This window comes from Fundulus heteroclitus, chromosome 1, assembly GCF_011125445.2.
Source record: "Fundulus heteroclitus isolate FHET01 chromosome 1, MU-UCD_Fhet_4.1, whole genome shotgun sequence".
In the NCBI taxonomy this organism is placed as follows: Eukaryota; Metazoa; Chordata; class Actinopteri; order Cyprinodontiformes; family Fundulidae; genus Fundulus; species Fundulus heteroclitus.
The window spans coordinates 19918436-19940473 of NC_046361.1; the positions used below are offsets into that span (position 1 = coordinate 19918436).

At 37.2% G+C, this 22038-nt stretch overlaps 1 protein-coding gene across 1 annotated transcript in view; it reads left to right on the forward strand.

Moving 5' to 3' along the window:
* LOC118562634 (signal transducer and activator of transcription 5B-like) overlaps positions 1–22038 on the forward strand; it is a 44637-nt gene that overhangs the window by 13493 nt on the left and 9106 nt on the right. The window contains exons 2-18 of the mRNA XM_036135310.1: positions 2461–2606; positions 3299–3446; positions 3702–3776; positions 4793–4943; positions 5550–5653; positions 6867–7015; positions 7791–7907; positions 8561–8728; positions 11386–11470; positions 11553–11675; positions 13560–13652; positions 14924–15127; positions 15215–15309; positions 15405–15535; positions 17840–17989; positions 18093–18153; positions 20083–20126. Of these exons, the coding sequence (XP_035991203.1) occupies positions 2473–2606; positions 3299–3446; positions 3702–3776; positions 4793–4943; positions 5550–5653; positions 6867–7015; positions 7791–7907; positions 8561–8728; positions 11386–11470; positions 11553–11675; positions 13560–13652; positions 14924–15127; positions 15215–15309; positions 15405–15535; positions 17840–17989; positions 18093–18153; positions 20083–20126 (2032 nt within the window). The 5' untranslated portion in view covers positions 2461–2472. The remainder of the gene's footprint in view (positions 1–2460; positions 2607–3298; positions 3447–3701; positions 3777–4792; positions 4944–5549; positions 5654–6866; positions 7016–7790; positions 7908–8560; positions 8729–11385; positions 11471–11552; positions 11676–13559; positions 13653–14923; positions 15128–15214; positions 15310–15404; positions 15536–17839; positions 17990–18092; positions 18154–20082; positions 20127–22038) is intronic.

Below are 22038 nucleotides of genomic sequence, written 5' to 3' on the forward strand. Positions count from 1 at the left end.
CATTTTATTAAGCCTGTATAGAGGGAGAGGACACACACAGCTATGTACATGTATTTGCCGACCTCTCATGAGCTTTCTCACATATATATACCTTTACAGAGCAATTAAAACAGTAGGTGAAATGAGTAATTAGTTTTTTTTTTCCCTTTTTAGCATATTGACAGGACTTATCAGGATGGAGCAGTCTTCCCTGGCCTAAAGCTTGGAGTCAAAAATCCACATTCTTCTATGCAGAGTTTCATTAAATCACCAGTCCATAACAGGCTATAAAACAATAAAGGTGGAACGCACACATAGTAAAATCAACCCCATCAACCGTTTGTGAGGGAAACACTTACAAACAATAGCTGTGTATTAAATTTACCACTACATTACTTCTAAAAGAGCAAAACAATAGAAAGGGTAAAACATTCAAAACCATATTAATACTACCACGTTACTTGTGCATTTCTTTTCCTTCTTATTGCCTAAGTCTGTATGTAAAAATCAAGAGAACTTTCATCTTACTGACAAAAGGAAACATTTGTTAGATAAGGGTGGTGTTGGAGAGATATTTGTATTTTTTGGTTTTTCAAAGTCACATTAGAGCCAGATGTGTCTTGTTTTCGGTGAGAAACTAACAGTAACTAAATAAAAGTAGCCTATATTGAAGTTGTAAACGATTATCAACCTTTATTTAAAGCTCAAGTTAAAAGAAATGTGACAGGGTTTATAACAAATAATAGGCCAAGAAATACAGCTAAAGACATAAATGAATTCTGATTAATTAATATTCCATTTAGTGGCTAACTACCCGGTACCAAGCTACTTTGAAGTTAAATAAATGATTAATCACCAGCCAGGTTTGTCAGTACTCACTAATGTCACATTGGATGTCAGTAAAATTTAGGTTTTACTCTTTTTTAATAAAATTTTTTTCAGGGGTTATTTACTTTATTCATTATGGCTTATGCTGATAATGGTATGCAAATAAATCTTATGTTGAGATAGTATTTGCATCTTGTACTTAGTTGTTCTTTTGGTTATGTCTCTGGCCCACGTTATTCACTGGGTTATTAACGTGCATCTTTCTCTGTTATATAAAATATTAAAGTGAAAATTTAAATAAATGTGGATAAAAACAAAACAAGAAACATGAAAGTAATTTTAGCAGCAGTAGAAAGTCAGCTCGCTTTTCTGTTTTTAAATAAAAATAATTAGCTGATGTCATGCATTTTGTTTTACATGTTTGTGTTAACATTTTGGAACGCTGGTTTTAACTTATTGATTGATTGAAAGCTTTGTTTTGAACATATCAAAAATTGTCAGAAATAATAATAAAAAAATACATATAAGAACACCAAACATAAAAACAAAACTTGAAGGTTATGTTGTGAACGTTTAAGACCAGCCCATTCTGTTGCGAACCTGATTGGTTCTTGTTTCAGGTCCAGTTTTATCATTCCGTATCATTGGCAGGACAATGGATTTGATCTAATGGTCACTGATAGTGAATTTTTAACAGGACATCTTCAGCTCAAATCAGTGGCCATTTCAGTAGATAATATTAAATGCTGCCACACAAATACACATCAACTTTTTTGATTAATACTTTTCACAGGAGCCGGGGAGAGTTGGACATAACAACAGGAGTCTTTTAGTTAGATTGGCCACCAAAAAGATGCAAAGAAGATTTTGAACCTCAAACAAACAGCCACTGTGCACAACTGTGAACCATGAAAAAGTTGAGGAACTAAAGCAGTTTTGATCAATATTTTTTGACCAAGAGGGTAAAACTGATGGGAGTCATACCTTTTTGTGTTCCCGCTTCCACCTGTGGAGCAGCTGGGAGGGTTGATTAAATAAATAAAAGCAAATGAAAGCTTTTAGTCTGTCTGCAGCTTGCACTTTAGGTATTATAAGATAATATTTTGTATTATTTTTTTAATCTACTAGTGTTATTTTAGTTTTCTATCAACTGTTTGACTATATTGTGATTATATTGCAAATATTTATGTTTTTTAAACTTACTTTTGAATTCTGTTTACTATTTATAGGTTGTTTTATATATAATGCTAAATTCTGCGTTTTAAAAATGGGATATGTGCTTGTGTTATTTCCTTATTACAATGTCACTTCTCCAATTTTGCATCCACGACAATTATATTTTTTATTTACTTCCTTTGACAGTCTCTACTTTGTTTGCATGTCTGTCCTTCCATCTTTAACAAATACAGAGCAGCTGATGTCCCAAACGTGTATGAAAAGCATTCTACACATAAAGTTTGATAGAATAAGAATGCAGTCTGAACATTGCCTGGTCCAATCCTGTATGCCACATTTAATACGCTTAATATGGTTATGATCAAAAACAGAACTGAACAGAGGATTTTTTTTGTTTATTTGTTGCTGTCACCTATGCTCAAATCAAAAATTTGAGCATATTTATAACACACAATTTTGCTCTATTCTGTGATATAGAACTGCTTAATTATGGCCCAGTGGTCGGAGATGACTATTCTACTGACTGGAATGCATGAAAACACAGTCACCAACCTGTATCCCCCAAACCTCTTCCCAATTGAAGCCCGGCATTATCTTGCTAGCTGGATTGAAGAACAGAGCTGGTAAGCAACTAATGCAGACATGTATTCTTATAATAACATGCTGTGCATACAGCACCTTGTAAAAGTGTAAATGGCCCTTGAACCTTTTTCACATGTCATATTATGACCATAAATGTTTTTTTTATTATAGAGTTCACCTGTGTATGATTGAATCACAGTATAAATTAATCTTTTTTGTGAAGGCTTCAGAGGTTTGTTTAGAGAATTTTAATGAATAATTGGCATAATGAAGACCAAGCACAACACCAGATTGGTCAGGAGTAAAGTTAGAGAGAAGTTTAAGACAAAGTGATTTTTTATTAAACAATATCCCAGCTTCTGATAATCTCCCAGAGTGCTGTTCAAGCCATACTCTGAACATACAGTACCACTTTAAATTTAAAAAGACACCCACATAAACTGACAGACGGGAAGGAGAGCAATATTCAGGGAAGAGGCCTCTGTACAATTGTACAAAATGTCCAAAACCAGCTATTAATTTTTTTCACTCCAGAATTATGCACAATACTTTGTCTTGGTCTATCATATTAAAAAAATGCATTAAAATTTGTGGTTATGTGACAAAATGTAAAAGATTTCCAAGGGTAGGAATCATTTTCTACTGCAGGTTGCTAATTACCTGTGGATTTATGGATCCTTTTGTGTATGCTTACATATTCAATCTGTCTGTGCATGTGTGTGTATCCTCACAGGGACGATTTTTCCTTGGAAAATACCGAGCAAGAGGCCAGGGCAAAGGCTCTTCTGGGCCAGATACTTCAACTTTTGCAGGTGGTTTCTCAGCAGAATGTGAGCAACATAGTGGAAAAGATGAAGCTGATGCAGACGTGCAGGTCTTTGGTGGGTGAATAATCAGACGCTGAGTTGTTTGAAAAAAAAAAAAAAAAAAAAACTTTGGCTGACTAAGCAAAACCAGTGTCAAAAAATTTAGTAATGTGATGAACATTTTTGTTTTACATAACCATTTAAGCATTTCTGCAAAACACAATCAATACCATATAGATTAAGTTTGAGGAAATGAAAGGATGTATCAGCTAAATGACATACTGTAAACAGAGTGTTTTCCAGATGACCAGAAAGATTTCTTCTTTACAGGTTGATAAACCAGCTCTGGAGTTTGCTGTGATGATGAAAAACATTCTGTGGAAAGAGAGGATTTTAATCAAAGAGGTAAGGGACCTTTTTATCCTATTTAGAAGGGTGTAATGATCCTTAAGATGATACAAAGATATCAGGTTAACAAGAACAACACAAGGTTAACAATATTTTTGGGAACACAAAGAAAACTGTTGAATCTGTAATAGGTGTATTGTAATTCAGTGCAGGTTTGACCAGCCTATATGTTCAGGTTGTGATTTTGATCTAATTTTAAGGTGATACTATTGCCAAAAACAGCCCTGAACATGCTTTTGTTTTGGTTTCACAAACAGATATAAGTCTGCAATAAAGGCTTTATGGCTATAATTATAGGTTATGGGGCTATAATGAACGGTATTACTTATTTTAGAGTTCAAATAAGGAATCATCAAATGCATTCCAGTTAGAAAACTGTGAAATAGTCCTTTACAGAATATGAATTTACCAGTCTGAGCTGTATGATTCTTGACAATTCTTTTTTGTTCTGGCAAAGAAAACTAATCCTTATTAGCAATCTGCTTTACATTTAATATTTATCTAAAGATGGACAAATCAATTTAAAATGCAGTGAAAAGACTAAGATGAACATCTTCATTTGAGTCGGAAGTCTTTGACAACCACGGATCCTTTAAGTTGATTAACTTGACATTCACATTTTGATCCTGGTAACAGTTCAACTTTTATAAAAATCATCTGATTTCTGTGATTTGGTTTTTGGAGCTCAAGAATGAGCTTTCAAAAACATAATTTTGCTCTTGAAGTGCACTTAAATACTCCAAAAAGTGGCGATACATTTTCACAACTTCTGCTATTAGCTTCAAAACCATCTGTAAGGTTGTTGATGTTAAAGAATTACTTGGATGACAAGTGTTTTTTTTTTTATAGTTTTGAGTTCCAGCAGGAAGTGATTCACGGGTGCCCTGCATACTGAAACTGACAATGAATTTCCATAGATTTTCATGCATAAGTTAAATCACCATAAACTACTTTTTGTTGTTTTTTGTAGAAAAAACTGACTTGTAAAATAATGTTGTCTTTCCAACATTCAGTACAAGTACAAGGAATGTAAGACAAGTCCTGAAGAAGAGGCTATGAATCAACTTAATGAAAAGGTGGCTCAGGTTCAGGCGCTCAGAAAAAGGATAAACACAATGCAAGAAGAATACAACTGGGATAAGCAAAACTTCGAAATTAAGAAAGGTGAGGACAGTTGTTTGCGTTACAGGTATTTTGTGTAGTACACTGAAGCTCTGGACTTTTATTTTTTCAGCAGTTCTCTCCAAAACCTTATGTTAATCACTTTAAAATCCTGATTACTTTCACAATAAAATGTGTTAATACCTAAATTAGTGAGCTCATCGGGAGTTACAGGAGTTGTTTGTGCACTATTTCCCTTTACAAATAATAGTCCATAGATAAGAGACAAATGTATGGTTTTCTTGCCCTAAATAAGCAAAGTTTTTGTTTTTAAATTTTTTAGTCCTTTTTAATGTGTGCTGTGGTAAATGATTAATACTCTTAACTCCTGCTTAGGATTTTCTGGAAAAGAATGCTTATATTTTGTGCCTTTGCTTATGTCTCTTTTGCTGGCTTGATTGCTGTGAGCTAACATTTTCTCATTTGATATTGTTCCAACTAAAAAGAGGCCTGTTTAAGTTCCAGTGTTTCATATTCAGCCTAGAAATGATACTCTCCAGAGCTTGTGTAGAGAGCACCGAATTGTAGTAATTGGACATGGAGTTGTGTGCGCTGCTGCAGATGGGACTCAAAATGTCATATACTAATACTAATTATTTGTTTCCACAGCCTCGTTGACGCCAAATGAAGTTACAAAGGAAACAAAGAAAGAATTGGAGGCCCTCGTGATGAAAATCAAACAAGCTCAGTTTGAAATGCAACGATTAAGTAGGGTGAGAAAGCATTAGTAGCACTTTCAGTCCATAATATCATATCTTTTTATATCAGCATTCCCTCATGACAAAACTGCCAGTTTTCCTACCATAATCCTGATTCAGTCCAACATTGTCTTTATATTCATTGTTTGCATTGTTGAACTATGGCTATCTTATATTACGGATGGGTATTATGGTAAAGAGCCCTAGATTTGCTAGCAAGTCGAGCTGTCTTTTTGACTCCTGTTACACTTTTCAAACAGGTTACAAAATATTTTACATTTTGTGTAACTCTAGTGTTTATTTTAATTTGTTAAATTAAGGAATGACCAAATGACCAGAAATCAGAAGCCTAACTATATTTTGTCAAGAGCCTCTATGGTATATATTTTAATTTCCTTTAGGTCCTGACTTTGATTGGTCATGGTTTTGGTCAAAGCAATTTCATTGTAGGATTGGATGTATGATCAGGATTTTTGTCACCTTGAAAGTCCAACATCCATGTAGGTCTAGGATTTTTATAGCCTTTTACAACTTTTCATCTTAGCCTGCCATGTATTTAATATTTGTTAAAAGCATGACTAATAGTTCTCCTATTGACAAATTTCCTCACCTACACTGTAGATAATCTCATTATTACACATCTCTCACATTATTATTGCATCCTGTTAGTTTAGGTGGGCAGCCATATCTCGGTAGGTTTGCAGCTGTGCCAAACTTTTCAATTTTTAGGGGATGGCTTGAACAGAGCTTTGTGAGATGTTCAAAGCTTTGGATATTGTTTTATAACCTAACCCTACTTTAAACTTCTACACCACTTTATCCCTGACTTGACTTGTGTGGTGTGTTTGTTGGCCACCATGATGTTGTTTGTTCTTTAATGTTCGCTGATAGTCAAATGATTATACTGAGATTAAGCTCTACTCTGGTGAACTCTATTTAGTTAATTGCTTGGACTGAGAATTATTAAGGAGCATCAGATAAAATGGGATTGAATTCAAATGCATGTCTCACTATTCGGATTTGTGTTTGTGAATAAAAAAAAACCCAAGTATGTTCCCTCCACTTCATGACTATATACTACTTGCTTCTGATCTATTTATCCATATCAAAATGTGTACTTGTCTACTGTTTAGCATTTTTGTTTAGGTTTTTGTCCATTTCATTACTAACCAGAAGAATTTTTATTCTTGATGTTTTTGTCAATATGTTAATTTGATTTTGTTTGCAGGAACGTTTTGAGGTGCTAAAGGATTGTGTCGATAATTTGGCAAGATGTCAGGAGGAATTCTTTAACAAGTTGACTGTATGGAAGAGTGAGCAGCACAAATCCCTGATAGGATTTCCCTTTATGGACGACCTCAGCCCTCTGCAGACCCGGTGAGGTGCCTCCCTTTCTGCCCGTGCCTTTGTGCTTTGTTCAACATTCATCCTGTGCGTGACAGTATTTAACAATTATAACATTTAGTACGAAATTGTTTAATCTCAATTATAGTTCCAGGCTTTTTAAAGGTCTATTAGCTCAACTATTAAACTGTCTTTATAACATCTCAATCCCTGAATAACGGTAAACTTTTGTTAAATATATTTTCTATAGCTTAAGTGTTAATTAACTTATTATAAGCGCTTGTAAATTCCACAAGTCACGGGTTGTGGCTTTTTGGGCTTGTTTCTGAAAGTGAAGTAGCTTTACGCGCTGGAGCCCATCCTGCGTCACCGCCATCTTGGCTGGGTCTTTTCTACTCTAGGCTGACGTAGGAGCTGACGGGAGCAAATGTAGAGGAAGCAATTTTGAAAGAAGGTTACGCGGTGTTGATCAACATTTTGAGCGAGATTGGTTTTGAAGATGAGTTCTTACACATTGATATCATTACAGAAACCCAACCCATAAACCATACTTAAATGCTTATTAATTTTTTGTTGTCTGTATTTGACAAACTAAGGCTTAATCATACTGCCAAATGAAGTACCCTGGAGTTACAGTGTCAACACATGCAAGAAGGCAGATCCTCTACATAGTTGTGTATAAAGAACCTGTGATACTAAACTGATAAACTGAGCAGGCTATAAGAAAAACACACACATTGTCCTGACCCTCTTTGAAATTGTGTTTTACATGTATATTTTTTGTTTCTGTATGCGTCCTGTTTATCAGGGCTGAGCAGCTGTTTGCAGTGAACAGTAACCTTAACCAGGAGGTTTCACTGATTCCTGAGCACATCCAAGACATCAGAGAAAGGCTGCATAAACTTCTTCAGCTTCTGCTTCAAAGGTGACATTGGAGACAGTTCACACACTGTATTTATTTTTTTCTCAAATTCTATGATCAACTCTGATAAATTATTCAGCTCAGCTTTTTCCCTCATGTTCCGCGCGCACACACACACCCACACACACATCTGTGCTTTGCATACTTACTGAGGACCTTACATCAACTTCCATTCATTTCCAACCCTTTCTCATTTAGCTGCAAGTACAAACACACCCGGGTTCGATACTGGCCCGAGGTCCTTTGCTGCATGTCTTTCCCCCTCTCTCATACCCCCTTTTTCGTCAGCCTACTATGTGAAAAACAAGCCACTAGTGCCGCAAAAACCCATAAAAAGAGTAAAAAACAATACAAAGTGAGGACTGTACCTTGACTTCCATTAATTTTTAACCCTCTCTATGGCCTAAGCTTAACGCTTACCTGTCTATAACAGACCTAAACCTAATTGACACCTTAGTCCTAAACCCTTAACCCCTAGGCCAAAAAAGTGAGGACCAAAAAAATTCTGCACTATACATCAAAGTCCTCATTTTGGTGGTAAAATATGAAAAATGGGTTGTCGTTCAGCTGCAAGTACAATTACGCACACCTTAGCAATGACACTTTGTGAAGAAGAAAGGTTATTCTGTCACTAATTACATTTCTGTCATTCACAGCTCTTTTGTAGTTGAAAGACAGCCCCCTCAGGTCATTAAAACCCAGTCAAAGTTCTCGGCAACTGTGAGATATCTGCTGGGAGAAAAACTAGCACCTGGAAAGCCTGTGCAGGTCACTGCAGATATTGTTAATGAACAGCAGGCCAGGAGCATGACTATTGAACAGAGGTGAGTAACATACAAAGCAGCACATAGCTGTATAAGATGAATCTTCTTACCTGCTCTATTGCTTTTGTAAAGAAGCAACTATTCAAGATGGTGTTATTTGGGTTGTGTGTCATTAAATCCTGCATTTCTAAAATGATGTCAAGAAATGTTAAAACTAGGTGTGACTGGGTGCTGTTATGTAACAATAGTCAAAGCAGTAACCTGAAAGCTTGGTCGTCACCCAATCTTCAAATATCATTAATCTGAATAGGACAATTAATGACAGATATGTAAAACATTAAAGGCTATGGGATATTACTAACATAATTGGACTAGGACATTCAAAATCAGTTTGAACAAAACCGAGAAATTAAGGTATTATAAGTAAAAACAAAACTGAAGAAAAGACATTTCAAAATTCTCTGTAAATTTAAACACACATATAACATCAGGACATGATTTTTACTCAGCATTTTGAAGGTGCTTTGCATTGTTTAAATTTTAGACATGTAGTTGAGGTAAACACCATGATGAGATCCAAATGGCTGTTTTAGGCCCGTAGCAGCTAGTCTATAGATTAGAATAATCATAAATCATCAGCTGTTTCAGCATAGAGAAAGAAAACTCTCTGAAAAAGTGGAGGGCATCCAAAACAATTGCCAAAATGCCCAGGTCTGACTTTCAGAGGTGAACGTGACCTGGGCTAAAGTGTTTGATCGCTAAAACAATCACAGTTGAACTGCACAACTACAGTTCATAAAATGTGTGAGACATTTCCCATTTTCCAACTTCAACACAGCCATCTAAATCCTGTCCAATCACAGTCCAGTAGCGGGCATGCCGTGAGAAAAAGGTTCTGCCCAGACCTTGTATCAAGATCAAGCAGGGAAACCCTCCAAGACAGACATAAGGAGTGTTTTAAAAGGTTTATTTTTAGAGAGAAAATGGGATGCAGAGAGGTTGCTCACTGCAGAACCATGGGCGCAGATTTTTGAACATCAATGCAAACGTCATTTGTGATGATTGCAGAAGGGTGTGTAAAGGTGAGACGGGAGTGTCTAATTACAGCGGGATGATTAACTTTGCAACTCTTGAAAATAAGTTGTTTTTAAGTGTATGTTCTACAATAACCTCAAGAAAATTTTAAAACATAGGCCTGTAATAAAATATATTTTTTCTTAGTATTAGCTATAATTCTACACTCATTTTGAGGCCTCTACATTTCAACCAAGATTTAAGCTGTTCTGCGCTGCGTTTCTCTATTGAAGCGGATGGAAATGAAGCTCCTGGGACGATGCCATGTTCTAAAATGATTGGTATTGCAATTGTTGCCATTACAGTTTGCATTCTTCTTGTCCGACCAGCCAGGAAACCGGACTGTCTCCAGGCAAATGTGACGTAATTTGAGAAATGCCCCATTGTTTGGCTAGCAAGCAGAGGCAACAGATGAGCTGTTGGTGCTTGGACTATGTGTTTCTTTGTTGTCTCACATAGCATCGTGGTGACTAGAAGAAGGATAATTACGGGTGTGCTGCGATTACTGGCAGGGCTGGCTGAGCTGACATTTTCCTATCAAAACACAACATAAAACCTGCCCACCTCAATAAAACCAGCCCCGGTCTCAACCTCTCTTGAAACTCATGTAGAAAGCACAAAACTATTACAAGAATAATAAAGAACACACCATAAGCACACGACTGCATTATAAATAATGATTTAATATTGAGTACAAGAGCACATTTTATGTAATATTAAATATTATGGTTCTGCAGCGAGCACCACTTGTTTTTGCTTAGTTTCTTTCTTATTACTGAATGGTGAGCATTGGCCTTAACTGGGGGCAAGCCATTTCTCCAGTGCTTTTGATGTTGTCCTGGATGAATCGTTGATGTGATCTTTGAGTCAATTGGCTCAGTCGACCATTCCTAGAAAGGATTAAATTACAATTTAATGTTTTCTCCATTTTTGGATAATAGCTCTTACAACTGTCTGCTGTTGTCTCAAAGCTTTAGAAATGGTTTTGTAGCACTTTTTTGAGATCTTTCAGTCTACAGTCTGAGATCTTTACATGTCGCCATAAAGGATCTGTTTGAGTTGTTTGTTAATTGTACAGATCTGACAAAAATCACAGCTTGGTGTGGCAGGTAAAATTCAGCTCTGCAATTTGTTTTTTTGAAAAATCATTATTAAACAAGTGGATAAATACTTTTTTTAAGTCTTTCAGTAATATTATATATATATATATATATATATATATATATATATATATATATATATATATATATATAATATATATATATATATATATATATATATATATATATATACTATAATATACTGTATATATATACTGTATATATATACTGTGTATATATATATATATATATATATATATATATATATATATATATATATACTGTATATACATATATAATGTTAGATTTAACATTTGGCAGAATAAACTACTTCCGGTAATCATATTGTTCAGTTAATTATTTTACTAATTTGAAGAAACAGTAAATAAAGCTTGTTTTCTTTTGTTTATTAGATTGTTTGATTTTATGTTGATTGAAAAATAACAAATCTAAAAAAAAGTCTAACCCTCCAGTTTCATTGTGAAATGGTAATCGCCATACATTGCATAATAACTTAACATGGAACATTTGTTGCACAGTGAGAATGTTTGGGGAGCTCATCAACAATACATCGGTCATGGATAAAAACACAGCCACCAGGACCACAAATGCTACCTTCAGAAACATGGTATTTATCATTCCTCGTTTATCATATCAATACTTGTTAAATTTTTAGTCTTGTTGAAAATGTTTGTCTTTTTCATCAACAGTCCATAAAGAAAATAAAACGAGCAGACAGAAAGGGAGCTGAATCAGTGACAGAGGAGAAGTTTGCACTCCTGTTCACCGCAAAAATCTCCATCTCTACTAATGATGCGTTTTTCGTTGTAAAGGTTTGGCACAAACTTAATTTCCTTTATAACTTCCCACTACATGCAGCAACAGTCAGGAGTTTACACACACTTATCATGGACATGAATGTCATATTCAAATTTGGGGTTTAATGATTTATTCAAACTAGAGCTGCCCAGGTTCAGGAAGATAATAAATGGCTGTACTGTTGCTGGAAATTTGTAATCATGATATTTATTATGATTAGCTCTCATTGTCTGGACACTTTTTTTCTTTACCACGCCTAAAATGTCCCCACCACCCTCAATAAACTCAGCAGCCAAGAAACACTACCGGTGTGGGAGATAGAAACTGGCTAAATATATAGGTACAGTTAAAAAAATGTGAATATTGTGAAAGTACAATATTTTTTGTTTCTCATTTAGGAAAGTGAAACTCAGAAATGATATAGATCCCTTGCACATTAAATAAAATATTTCAAGCCTTTCTTTCATGTAATTTTAACAATTTTGGCTTATGTAGCACCAATTGTAACAGTCATTTTTTATTTTTTTTATTATATATATGGACACTACAATGAGAAAGTAGAAGAGGAAAGGAAAAAACAAGAAAAAAAGGAGAAAAGGTGAAAGAAAGAGGAGATAAAAGGGAGAGAATCATAAAACGTCTTCAGTCTGCTTCATCACCTGCAAAGAGAGATGTAAACAAACAGCACAACCAACAGATATAGTATAACAGATACAATAAAGTAACACCTTGATACCATTGCTGAAGTATATGTAGTATTATTTAATACGACATGTATAATGTGGTAGCTGAAGATAAAAATAAGGGTGTACTGTATGTAAGTGAATCTGTAAGGACCTGTAACCAAGCACCTGTAGTTGTTTGTGAAAGGGCACTTGTGCATGTAACACAGTCATTTTAATAGTAATAGATATGTAAGGGTTGCAGAGAGGTGCAGTTGGTAGCAGTGTAGCAAGAAGATCCCAGCTTTGACCCCTGAGTTTCACCTGGGGTCTTTCTGCATGGAGTTTGCATGTTCTCACTGTGCATGCGTGGGTTCTCTCCAGGTTCTCCAGCTACAGTCCAAAAACATGACTATTAAATTAATTGGGCTCTCTAAATTGCCCTTACGGTGTAAGTATGTGTGTGCATAGTTGTTTGTCATGTTTGTGTCTGTGTTGCCCTGTGATGGATTGGCGACATGTCCAGGGTGTACCCCACCTCTAACCCATTGACAGCTGAAAACAGTCAGCCCCCTGCAACCCTGCATAGGGGGCTGGTATAGAAAATTCAGGGATGGATGGAAGTTTTTTGCTTACACAACAATGAGGAAGACTGCTGACTTGCCAGATTTCCAGAAGACAATCATTAACACCCTCCACAAGGAGGGTAAGCCACAAAAGCTCATTGCTAAAGAAGCTGGCTATAAAAAGAAGGAGGACTATCTCTAACATCTTTAACTGAATTACATGTTTACAGCTAGATGGTTGAAACTTGGAATAAATTAGCTCTAAAAAGATAAATTGATATTAAGCTGTTGGATTCCCCTAATCTCCACTATTGGGTTCAATTAAACTCAACCAGTTCTGATAAGAAGGGTAGTCAAAGATACAGCCAGAAATATGCCGTGATTATGCATATATTTGAGCCTGTATGCATAATTTTAACGCTGTGAAGGTTAGAAAATCTCAACTTTAAATCCAATCTTGTATATACACTTCTAGTTTTTTTTATTACTAAAGCTCAATAATGAAAAGAGAACAGTCCAAAATACTATTAAAAGACCAAATTTAATATGACATTTTTGTTCATGATAAAGTTCTGTAAACTTATGACTTGAACGACAACCATATCCATGATTGTTTAGTTTCAACTCTCACGGAAATGAAAACTACATCACCTGATGTCTCTTCTTACAGATAATCTCCCAGCCTGTGGTCGTCATTGTTCATGGCAGTCAGGACAACAACGCGTTAGCCACCATCATATGGGACAGTGCATTTTCTGAACCAGTAGGTGTCAAGTTATTATTTGGTTTCAATTAACCCTTTTATGAACCTGCAAGTGTTTCTGTTTCTCACCCTTTTCGCCTGTAAAACAGTTCACCCTCTATGTTATTAGTTGTCGAAAGCTAGAGCGTGTTTGGCAGTAGAGAGACATGTTTACGTCTTTCCATCTATCCATCCATCCATCCGTCCATCAGTTATCTTCCGCTTATCCGGGGTCGGGTCGCGGGGGCAGCAGCTTCAGTAGGGAGGCCCAGATGTCCCTCTCCCCGGCCACTTGGGCCAGCTCCTCCGGGGGAATCCCAAGGCGTTCCCAGGCCAGCCGAGAGACATAGTCTCTCCAGCGTGTCCTGGGTCTTCCCCTGGGCCTCCTCCCGGTGGGACGTGCCTGGAACACCTCACCAGGGAGGCGTCCAGGAGGCATCCTGACCAGATGCCCAAGCCACCTCAACTGGCTCCTCTCGACGTGGAGGAGCAGCGGCTCTACTCTGAGTCCTCCCCGGATGACTGAGCTCCTCACCCTATCTCTAAGGGAGAGCCCAGACACACTACGGAGAAAACTCATTTCAGCCGCTTGTATCCGGGATCTCGTTCTTTCGGTCCCGACCCAAAGCTCGTGACCATAGATGAGGGTGGGAACGTAGATCGACCGGTAAATCGAGAGCTTCGCCTTTTGGCTCAGCTCTCTCTTCACCACAACGGATCGGTACAGCGCCCGCTTCACAGCAGACGCTGCACCAATCCGCCTGTCGATCTCCCGCTCCATCTTCCCCTCATTCGTGAACAAGACCCCAAGATACTTGAACTCCTCCACTAGGGGCAGCACATCCTCCCCAACCCGGAGAAGGCACTCTACCCTTTTCCGGTTCAAGACCATGGTCTCGGATTTGGAGGCACTGATTTTCATCCCGGCCGCTTCGCACTCGGCTGCGAACCGCTCCAGTGAGAGCTGTAGATCACGCCCTGATGAAGCCAATAGGACCACGTCATCCGCGAATAGCAGAGACGCTAGTCTAAAAAGTCTAAAGATTATGCCAAGACCCTGTATCATATTCTCTCTTGGATATTATTTCTCAATCCCATCTATATGCCCAAGATTTCAAGGTCACGTTCAGCAATAGATTTTGTATAATTTAACCCCTAAAAAGCTGTGTTTTCACACTTGGGCACTTGGTGGTGGGTGTGATTCCCTTGTCTTACAGCTCAAAGGGGCAGCATCTTCCAGAGGGTCTGATGCTCTGATTATATAATGTAATATTTTCTGTTCCTGTGTTTAGGACCGTTTGCCCTTCGTCGTCCCAGATCGTGTACCTTGGAAGATGATGGTTGAAACTCTAGACAATAAGTTTTGCTTAGACGTCCAGACAAATCACCACCTTAACGCTTTCAACAAGCACTTCTTAGCCCAGAAGATTTTTGACAGGCCTGATTATGCAGATGACTTCAGCAACATGATGGTTTCTTGGTGCCAGTTTAATAAAGTAAGTAGTGGGATGTAACCTTCTTTTGCAGAAATTATCTGGCATACAAATCTAAATGTTACCTTACTCTTACTCTTACTCTTGCAGGAGATCCTCGCACAGCGAAATTTCACTTTCTGGCAATGGTTTGAGGGAGCAATGGATCTCACCAAGAAACATCTGAGGCCCTACTGGAGTGATGGGTGAGAAAAACCTTCTTGTCTTTCATTCAGTATAATGTAGGCATCACATTATATTCAGTCACAATGACCAGTGTTTGCAATGTTTGTTTTACTAGGCTTATATTTGGTTTCATCGGGAAGCAACATATACAACATGTTCTAAAACAGTGTACCGATGGGACATTCCTGCTGCGCTTTAGTGACTCGGAGATCGGAGCCATCACAATCGCTTATGTGACCTATGAGAGTAAGTGATGGCTTGGCAGTTTTGATTGCATTTAATTTAAGCCTTGTGCACTGTGTGATTACACCGTTTACTTAATGACTATTTAAAAGAAAAAAATTGGATTACTACTTTGTCTAACATAGCCAGAAAACTATCACAGTGCCTTGGAAAGGGATACTCCCATTTCACATTCTGTCACATGCCACCAACATATTTTGAGTTATTTTATTCTTATGTGATCAACCGAAACAAAGTAGTGCTTCGTTGGGAACTAAAAGGGAATGATAAATGATTGTTTTACAAATACAACTCTGTAAAATTTGTGTGTATTCCGCCCTATTTGCTCTAATACCAGTGGTTCTATCATCTAAGATCTGATCCAGTGCAACAAGTCACCTTCAGAAGTAGAAATATGGCTGTGCTCCGTGAAGACCTCAGAGGTTTGACAGAGAACATTAGTCGAGAACATTAGTTATCAAACAGCATCATGAAAACCAAGAAACAGTGTCAGTGAGTGAGAAAGTTGTGGGGAGGGTTAAGGTAGAGCTAGGCTATAAAACAATATCCAAAACTGCTGGTGAAGATTCTCAGTCACCCAGGTCATGGTTACTTCAAAAACATTAAAAAAACAAAACAACTGGACTTTTTTGCTGGTAAAAAGTCCAGTTGTTTTTTTTGTTTAGTTTTTTTTTTTTACTTTTTTGGGATATCCAAAGCTCTAAAAAATCTTGCAGGTATATGTTATTACTTCAAACTAGAGCTGGCTAATATATTGCGATTTAAAAAAATATCGAGATAAAAAAAGGTATATAAGATGAGATTATATCGTTTATATGGAGATGGTCTATGTTGCATTAGAATTATATGTTTATTTATTCCTGTAGGTTGTTTTTCAGCTGTTTCTCATATTTATCTACAGCTGTTTGTCAAAAAATTGCCTGTGAAACAGTTAGGATAAAGCTTTGATTCGGAGATGCTTTTTTATAGCTACCTAATGAAAAGAAAAACATATTGAGATAAATATTGTAAATCTGCATTCAGAGAAAAAATATAGAGATATTATTTTTGGTCCATATCACCCAGCCCTATTTCAAACCTACCAAGACCTTGCTGTCTGAAACCGACAAGCTAGCAAGAAGAGCTTATTAATCAGGGAGACAGGCTGAAGACCCATAGAAACTCTGGAGGAGGTGAAGAGATCCATAGCTGGAATGGAAGAGTCTGTTAACAGAACAACTGTTTCTCACAAATTTGGAAAGTTTGGCCATTTTGGAAACGTTGTCAGAAAAAAGCCATGAGAAGCCCTTTGTAATGCTTGTCAGAAGCCACACAGGGAACATAGCAAACATATGGACATGCATATTGTGCTCCGCCTAGTTCAGTTCAGTACTGAACTTTTTAGCTACATGCAAACCACTTTGCGGGCTAGAAAACACTGCACATCACCCTGAACAAACCTTCCCCAGAGTTAACACATGGTCGGTGGCAGATATGTGGTGTGGAGATGCAGGGACCGGGAAGCTGGATGGAGCTAAAACAGGGCAATACTGTTAGAAACTTGAGACCAACAGGGGGTACAGGTTCACCTTCCAGCTGGATAACAACCCTAAACTTATAACCACAGGCCACAATGGAAGTGTTACAGCAAAGCATAAATATGTGTGAGAATGGTACCAGTCAAAGTGCAGGCTTAAAATCCTTTTATTTACAGTGCAGATTGATAACAACTGCCCTTATATAATAAAGTAATATATAAGCAGTTAAATCCACTTACAAATTTCAAAATTGTACTATACTATTTAGTCCCTAATAAATTACAGCACAGTCAAGTTCACTTTATTTTCTATTGTATAAGATTTTTTCACCTAAATCCAACTAAGAAACCTGTAGCAAAACCAGAAAATAGACGTGACCGATTAATCCCCATCCAATCTGAACTGGACTTAATTAGTTTTGCTATTAACTATTGTTTCAGTCTTCATATGTACAAAGTAGGTAGAGAAATAATCCCTAAAGGATGTCAGTTGTTTTTAAAGAGAAATGTGGTTCTACAAAGTATTGACGAAAGAGGCTAAAACAAATGCACACCAAACTTTGCTGATTTTTCTTAGAAAAGATTACGGGAAAAAAGAAAGCTATTAATTCTATTCTTGCTGTCTGAAAGTATGTACCTGTTTTTGTTGGTTTGTCACATAACCCCCCCCCAAAAAATAAAAAAATAAAAAATTAAAGTGTGTAGATTTACCACGACAAAAGGTTGAAAATGTCAACAAATCTGGATACTTAAACATTGCCATTGACATTTCAAACATTCTCTTCCTCCAGATGGGATGACGATGTTCAAGAACCTTCAGCCTTTCACCAAGAGAGATCTTGAGATACGCTGCCTTGGTGATCGCATTCGAGATATTAACGATATAACATACCTGTATCCTAACTTGTCGAAAAATGAGGCTTTCAAAAAGTTCTACACAGGTAAGGCTGTGCAAAGTCAACAGAGAAAACTTAATGTTCATTTAAAATGATTGCTTGTGGAGTCCTTGACCTGAGGGCATTCCTTTTCTCTCTTTTTAAACAGGGCGTCCACAGGCAACCAATTCGGGCTACATTCCGGTGTCTTTGCAGACTAAAGTTGGCCCGTAAGAAGTTGAAAAATTTATTAATCAATTTTATTTTTTATATTATTTTGGTTTATTCTCAAACCTAAATACAACCCTCCTCACATTCATTAAAACCAATGGGAAAGATGAGCTAAAATACTTTTAAAAATCAACCTTTTATCAAAAATGGATATGGAGTGTCTATCTAAAGCACACACTCAGCGATGGGCAGCATCAGTATGTAGAGAAGTGTCTCTCTCAATGTGTCAATGTTTATCTGTTTGAAGCATACATCTGTTTATCAGGGAGCTTTAAATGTGTGAAAGGAATATATTATAGCTGCTGTCTTTCCTCTGTTTAACTTGAACATTGAATTTTTTTAATCCAATGTTTGCATTTATTTGAATATGCCATATTATTAACTAATAATTGTGCACCTTTTCCCTTCTGATAAGTTTATTCTCGTCTGCTTTACAACTTTAAATTAGCTTTTTTATTTATATTAGTTAATCTAGTGTGTAGCTCTGGTGTATACTGTCTATATGCTTTTGCCACTGTCACACCTTAATTTGTGGGACAATAAAGCTATGTTTATTCTAATCTATTAAGGATTTACCTTTATCAAAAGTATATATACTGTAAAGCTTTAATGCCAAAACCCAAATTGAGATTTTCTTTACAATTTTCACAAATATAGAGAAAGATAAAGATAAAAAATTAAAAAACAGAGAAAAACAGAATTTGATCACAACTAAATTATAGCCCAAGGTTTGAGCACATAGAAAGAGATTGTATGCTCTATTATCCATCCATCCATCCATTTTCTGATCTGCTTTATCCCTCATGGGGTCGCGGGGGTGCTGGTGCCTATCTCCAGCGTTCACTGGGTGAGAGGCGGGGTATGCTCTATTATGTTTCTTTAAATCATGTTTATTTCACAGTACTGTGCTGTGTTTTGATATGCTTTGTTTTAATAATTTGAATAATTTAATAATTGCTAATCGCTGGATGACGTGGTCCTATTGGCTTCATCAGGGCGTGATCTACAGCTCTCACTAGAGCGGTTCGCAGTCGAGTGCGAAGTGGCCGGATGAGGAATCAGTGCCTCCAATCCAAAGACCATGGTCTTGAGCCGAAAAAGGGTAGAGTGGCCTCCTCCGGGTTGGGGAGGATGTACTTGCCCCTAGTGGAGGAGTTCAAGTATCTTGGGGTCTTGTTCATGAAATGAGGGAAGATGGAGCGGGAGATCGACAGGCGGATTGGTGCAGCGTCTGCTGTGAAGCGGGCGCTGTAACCGATCCGTTGTGGTGAAGAGAGAGCTGAGCCAAAAGGCGAAGCTCTCGATTTACCAGTCGATCTACGTTCCTACCCTCATCTATCGTCACGAGCTTTGGTCGTGACCGAAAGAACGAGATCGCGGATACAAGCGGCTGAAATGAGCTTTCTCCGTAGTGGGTGTCTGGCCTCTCCCTTATAGATAGGGTGAGGAGCTCAGTCATCCGGGGAGGACTCAGAGTAGAGCCGCTGCTCCTCCACGTCGAGAGGAGCCAGTTGAGGTGGCTCGGGCATCTGGTCAGGATGCCTCCTGGACGCCTCCCTGGTGAGGTGTCCGGGCACGTCCCACCGGGAGGAGACCCAGGGGAAGACCAGGACACGCTGGAGGGACTATGTCTCTCGGCTGACCTGGAACGCCTTGGGGTTCCTCTGAGGAGCTGGCCCAAGTGGCCGGGGAGAGGGACGTCTGGGCCTCCCTACTGAAGCTGCTACCCCCCGCGACCCAACCCCGGATAAGTGGAACGATAACGATGGATGGATGGATGGATGGATGGATTGGATGGATGTTTTAATAATGCGGGTCAATTTTTTTCCACAACTTTTTCTATAAATTTGCTCAGCAAAGAAGCTTCATTTATAAGGCTGAAATCATTGGGAACATAGTGATGTACTCTATGTGTTTTCTGTGTACAGTGAACTCGAAGTGCCATCTACCCGACGAGGAACAATTACTCAATGTAATAGCCTCTCTTTATTTGTGTCAGCTTCTCACTCTGTTTTGCACAGTCCGTTTAGCTGCAGAAGCCACTTTCTTTTCTGCAAATTCTGATTAATTACACTTTTCAGAAGAAGGCCAATTTTTTCTAGAAAAAAAATTAGTGTATAAAATTATGGTTATCATAAAAATAGAAAAAGTTTTAAAAACACAGGTGCATAAAGCAAAGCTTGCATTGATAAATGTGTACATTAGTTAGGAACCCTTGTTGATTACCTCTTTGCAACTGTATTCCTTTTTTGAAGATTCAGTGATAATGAGATTGAATTCTCCAAGTTATTTGTATCAATAGTTTAAACCAAAGAGTACTTGTCACTTTGTTTTGATATTGGCAAATATTTAGAGCATATTTTGAAAGAAATTAAATAGTAGCAAGTCACAATAATAACGATGATAATTGTAATGATTAAGTGGCGTGCCATTGTTGCCCTGTAGTAAGAAGGGCCTGAGATTGCATTTAGCCCATGAATTTGCATGGACAAGCTGTTGTAAACTTTTAATAAATCGATTATAAAACAATTATGCACTAGCTAAAATACATTTAAATAGTATAAGGTTTACTAAATTGACACATTTTAATGGGCCGATTGTTACAGGCTTGTTTACATTTGTGCTGATTTTTTAATAGTTCTTAACCAAGATTACATATAAAACGAGTAGATTTGTAGGTCAGAACTTTAGACTGAATGCCTGTGGCCTTAATCAACTTTTTGTGCAGCTTTGTAACAGAACAATAGCTTTCTAGTGTAGGAACTATGTTTGGTTTTAGGAAGATATGGAGGTAAACACAGAGAACTAGGTGTTTGCCTGTAAAAGTCTATTGATTTTTGGATAGCTTTTTTAGTTAAGTTGCTGTCTGCCTTTTCTAGAAATGAAAGTATTTTGTTCTTTGAGGATGTTTTCTCGCTTTATTATTAACTTTGTGTTTCCTTTGAACTTGCATCTAAACTACAGACCTTCACTTTCTTTCCACCACCTTTGGATGACTTGGGCCTCCCCATGTAAGTGTTATTTTACCCTTTTATACTCTATCTAATAATACCACCTAAATTAAAAATATTTAATCATTGTTTGCATGCTCATTTAGTAGGGCTGGGTATCATCTAGGATGAGCCGATACGATACGATTCTCGATACATAGCTCAGCTTGATTTGATTCCAATATCGTATTTATTACTTTGAATTAATGCTCAGTGATTCAATCACACAAAATCAGCCAAATATTATGTTTATGTTCTATTTATTGATCACAGACATATTAACAGGAAAATAAAGTGCATTGCTTCAATGCATTTAACGTGTCACAGAAACCAAAAATGTGCCCAAACATCTGATTTTAGGGACAAGGAGCTTCTAAAATCCTGTCGGCCGTTCCACAAATTCGTCTCACTCGCTCTCCTTTTGCTGTAACTGTAATGGTTGCGCTGTAATAACGCCCCCTAGAGGTTGAGAGGTATATCGATATTGAAAGCCAGAATATCGATATTAAAATCGTTTTTAAAAATATTGATATTAATCTTTATCTCGATTTTTATGCACAGCCCTATCATTTAGTTGGCAGACAGTACTTGCTGATAGGACTAGAGAGATCTATACATTTGTTTTGTATGGGAATGCAATGTATTTCATCGCCCATGTGCCTTTCATTGCAAGCACCACCACTGACTGCAGCTGAAATTATGTTAAGCCAATATTACACCTAAACACTCCCTATTGTTACTACTTTTTCATGTAGAGAAGTCTTAATGTGAATTAAATAGGCGTGAGCAAATATGAGTCTTGTGGTGTAAATATTGTTAAACCTATACTTAGTAATCCTGTTCAGAAACACTTTTTGTTATACTAAGTAAAACTATCCTTCCATCCTGAAATAA